Source organism: Anarrhichthys ocellatus, unplaced genomic scaffold, assembly GCF_004355925.1.
Source record: "Anarrhichthys ocellatus isolate YVR2014 unplaced genomic scaffold, GSC_Weel_1.0 scaffold4069, whole genome shotgun sequence".
Taxonomy (NCBI): domain Eukaryota; kingdom Metazoa; phylum Chordata; class Actinopteri; order Perciformes; family Anarhichadidae; genus Anarrhichthys; species Anarrhichthys ocellatus.
Window position 1 is genome coordinate 356 of NW_022284043.1, and position 4,488 is coordinate 4,843.

The 4,488-nt window shown below is 45.9% G+C and overlaps 1 protein-coding gene across 3 annotated transcripts; it reads right to left on the minus strand.

Moving 5' to 3' along the window:
• Window positions 1-6: 6 nt before the first annotated feature.
• LOC116379301 (tubulin beta-5 chain) lies at window positions 7-4,356 on the minus strand. 3 transcript variants are annotated; one of them, XM_031841242.1, is made up of 6 exons: window positions 4,239-4,356; window positions 3,573-3,683; window positions 2,393-2,508; window positions 1,946-2,074; window positions 968-1,782; window positions 7-226 (listed from the first exon to the last, which is right to left on the minus strand). In XM_031841242.1, exons 2-6 carry the CDS (start codon window positions 3,631-3,633, stop codon window positions 154-156), a joined length of 1,194 nt encoding a protein of 397 aa, XP_031697102.1. In that variant the 5' UTR covers window positions 3,634-3,683; window positions 4,239-4,356; the 3' UTR covers window positions 7-153. The 3 variants fall into 3 exon arrangements, with proteins under 3 accessions (XP_031697102.1, XP_031697101.1, XP_031697104.1); XM_031841244.1 differs by having other exon boundaries at window positions 146-226; window positions 947-1,782; XM_031841241.1 differs by lacking the exons at window positions 3,573-3,683; window positions 4,239-4,356 and having other exon boundaries at window positions 2,358-2,449.
• Window positions 4,357-4,488: the final 132 nt, after the last annotated feature.

Sequence of the window (4,488 nt, forward strand, 5' to 3'; positions counted from 1 at the left end):
AAAACAGTAAACGTGTTTCAAATTAGACTTAAGTTTTAAACATATTACATGTAATATAATGTTATCTTTATTAAACGATACTTCTTAATTCACACATCAGACTTTTTTTTCATTTTATTTATATTTCTTCCAGACGACGACCCGCCTCTGCCGTTAATCGATTGGGCTTAAGTTGTCTTCCTGCTCTCTGATTGGCTCGTCAAACTGCCGCTCTGCATTCCAGCTCCTGTTGGAGGATCAACAGTTAAACACTTACATTGTTATTATGGGCTGTAGACACAGTGTGGATGATGAACATAATGAATAAAAGCTCTCTAGTTGTAATGAACGGTGCAGCCTCTGGACGACTTCATATTCTTTAAACGGGCTAATCTGCTGCTAATGAAGATCGACGTGAGAGTTTCAGCTCCACTCCTGACATGTCTTCAGTCCAACATGGTCCACAAAGGTTTTGTGCTTCCATAAAAAAAACAGTTGAGAATTATTTCTGTCTTCTAACGGAGACAGCAGCTGGTGTAAAACATTCCACTGCCCCAGACCCTGAACTATCTCTGACCCTGTGACAAAGTCTCCCTGAGACACTGAGGTCCTCACTTCAACATGAAGCAACAATATACCTCGTGTGTTGCAGAGCTACAAAGACTCACAGACATCAGCTCACAGCGACAGACATGAGCCCAGCGTTTTCATGTCAGTCGGCTGCTGCTGCTCTCCACGTAATCCACAACACAAACAGAACTGCTGGGAAGTCAACTCTCACACACAGCGAGAGATTAACGTGTCTGATGTGGTGTTGTGTGAGTACAGTGAGCGGGGTTCAGGTCCTGAAACCGGGACCTGAACGCTACTCCTGCATTTAGTGAGAAAGAAACTTAATACGATTGTATTGATGCTTTTACTCTGACGTCCCAGAATCACTCTACCGGTGCTCTCTCAGGAGTTTTACCGGACATGTTCGACTCCTTACTCGACGATCTCGTCCTCCTCGTCCTCAAAGTCCTCCTCGCCGTCGTTGGCGGTGGCCTCCTGGTACTGCTGGTACTCGGACACCAGGTCGTTCATGTTGCTCTCCGCCTCCGTGAACTCCATCTCGTCCATGCCCTCGCCCGTGAACCAGTGCAGGAAAGCCTTTCGGCGGAACATGGCCGAGAACTGCTCCGAGATCCGCTTGAACAGCTCCTGGATGGCCGTGCTGTTGCCGATGAAGGTGGCGGCCATCTTGAGCCCCCGGGGGGCGATGTCGCAGACCGCCACCTTCACGTTGTTGGGGATCCACTCCACGAAGTAGCTGCTGTTCTTGTTCTGGACGTTCAGCATCTGCTCGTCCACCTCCTTCATGGACATCGGCCCGCGGAAGACGGTGGCGACGGTCAGGTATCGCCCGTGGCGAGGGTCGCAGGCCGCCATCATGTTTCTGGCGTCGAACATCTGCTGGGTGAGCTCGGGGACGGTGAGCGCTCGGTACTGCTGGCTGCCCCGCGCCGTCAGAGGAGCGAACCCCGGCATGAAGAAGTGCAGTCTGGGGAACGGCACCATGTTGACGGCCAGCTTGCGGAGATCTGCGTTGAGCTGCCCGGGGAAACGCAGCGAGGTCGTCACGCCGCTCATGGTGGCCGACACCAGGTGGTTGAGGTCGCCGTAAGTGGGCGTCGTGAGCTTGAGAGTGCGGAAGCAGATGTCGTAAAGGGCCTCGTTGTCGATGCAGTAGGTCTCGTCTGTGTTCTCAACCAGCTGGTGGACGGACAGGGTGGCGTTGTACGGCTCCACCACGGTGTCCGACACCTGGCGGGTCAAAAGGAGATCAGATGTAAAGTGAAAGGGTTCCAGAAAAGGTTTGGTCCGTGTGTTAAAATACATCGTAGTGCTGCTTCACCACGAGAAAAAGGTTTAGGTGAAGAGAAGAATCAAAGAAAGCAAAACAAGACAGATACCAAGTACATGATACCTTAGGTGAGGGCATGACGCTGAAGGTGTTCATGATCCGGTCGGGGTACTCCTCCCGGATCTTGCTGATCAGCAGGGTGCCCATGCCCGAGCCGGTGCCCCCTCCCAGAGAGTGAGTGAGCTGGAAACCCTGCATGACGGATGGTCAGGCTTTGACTTCAGATATTTACACTTTCAGTGAGATGTGCATGACCTGGTGATTTCATCCATCTAATAGCTGTGGCTCGTATTTCAGTCTGGACTGACCCTTACTAGTTCTCTTTATATATAATGTTTGTATATCAACAAATTTATAGTTAATCACAAAGTTATGAGCAGGGGGTATTGGGGCCTTTGTCCTTTAAGACCTTTGTCCTTTAAGACACCTACAAATATGAAAGAAAAGGCTTCTTCTGCCTCCTAAGCAGCTCTACCTGGGACACATACGAAGCTAACAAGTCCTCTTCACCTGGAGACAGTCGCAGTGCTCACACTCCTTCCTCACGACGTCCAGGACCGAGTCCACTAGCTCCGCCCCCTCCGTGTAGTGACCTTTGGCCCAGTTGTTCCCAGCACCTGTCTGACCTGCAGACAACCAGGGCAGAGAAAAATCCATCTGTGAAATGTAAAACGATCGTCACAACAGATGGGAATGTGCGTGCGGACTCGACCGGTGAACCCTTTTTCTCAGCGAGGACAGAGTGGACCTCAAGCTCCCTGCTTCTTGTCCTACTGAGACATCAGTTTATGAAACAAGCGCTGGAGTCCTCTCAGTCCGTTTACAGAGTTAAGCTGCTCCGTCCTCTGTAACCACACAAGGAGTCTGAAAGTGACGAAGTATTTTAGCCTCTTTTAGCTCTTGGTTTTGGTTTTGCAGCACGTTTCCTGTTCTCATTCAGTGTGTTTTCTGATAAACCTGCTGTTCACTACTTCATCAGCAGCGAACAGCTGGTGAACATAGAGGAGCATTTAGCAGCTAAAGAGACTCTCAGGAGGAGGTGGAGACCAAAACCAGAGCTACAAGAGAGAGGATAGACCCTTTTCAGTTAATGCAGGAATTTAACTGCTTAACTTATTATATTGTCATTGAGCTGCACTGACGTTCCCTTCTAGTTAATTACAGTTGTGTGTTGACAGTATAGTTGTAGATTGTTGTAAAGTTGTCATGTTGTCATTTTATAGCTGTTTTTATTGCTGCTAAATATCTCACACAGAAGAGTTTAACATGGAAAACGTCTTTTCTTTCTTAACCAAGTATTTGTGTTGCCTCGATCTAAAGTTAACTGTTTACGAAGAAGGAAGAAAATTAACGTTAAATTGTTCATAAACGTTTTGTTGTAAAACTGATTTTAAATTGTTAACGATGAAATATGTTAAAATGTTAATAAAGATACCTAACTTTCAACCACTAACGAAGAAATGTAATGTTTATTTGACGAAGAAACCAAATTGTTAATTAAGTAGTTTTGTAAACTAATTAAATTAAATTGTTGACAAAGAAGTGAAATTGTTTCTGTGCACATAATGACGAATGACAACACATCATTTTAAATACTATAATAATTGTCATAATGAGTCCAGCTGAAGGTTATTATTATTAAACAAACGAACAAACTGAATAAATCTGTTGAATAAAAGCCGATTGTTACCAAAGATGAAGTTGTCCGGTCTGAAGAGTTGTCCGACGGCTCCGGAGCGTACGCTGTCCATGGTTCCTGGTTCCAGGTCAACCAACACAGCCCGGGGGACGTATTTATGTGCTGCACAAACAGAGAGGAGTCGACACTTTAACCCACGAATCAGACGGTCCTCGAACGCATCAGATGTTTGTTTAAATACTTCTGACTGCTGAATAAGCTCAGTCGGCCTCATTAGAGAGTTACTTCTACCAGTTCAGGGCGCGCTGGATGTAGAAACATTTCTTGAATATTTATTGAAATTGTTTGGATGTTGAGTCAAAGCTTCTACATGCGTGTCTCTGTGTCTGGAGTTTAACTTTTCAAATGATTTGGAAAAAAATCTCTCAATCAAATGATTCAGTATATTTTACTACAGATTCACGCAGAACAGTTTCATCTCAATCAATAATCATAATAATCTGTATTCATGGCTCACTTAAAAAGTCTCTCACACAAGGCAGCAAACTAAATCTAATTTATTGTAAAATAATTAAATTTTATGTTAAAAACGGATCAAAACCAATTCTAGCAACTCAGATAAAATAAATAAAACAATAAAACACCTCTACAGGTCTCTACTGGTCTCTACAGGTCTCTACTGGTCTCTACAGGTCTCTACAGGTCTTTCGTACTTACAGGACGCCTCGTTGTAGTAGACGTTGACTCTGTCCAGCTGAAGAGACGAGTCGCCCACATAGCTCCCCGCCGGGTCGATGCCGTGCTCGTCACTGATCACCTCCCAAAACTGACCGAGTCACCGCAGAACAAGAAGAAGAAGAAGAAGAAGAAGTCTGTGTTGTTGTTTTTATCAACCAGTGAACAGGAAGTGACCATATCTGGACTGAGGAGGAGTGACGTAGAGACCTGTCAATCAGCGTGTAGCCCC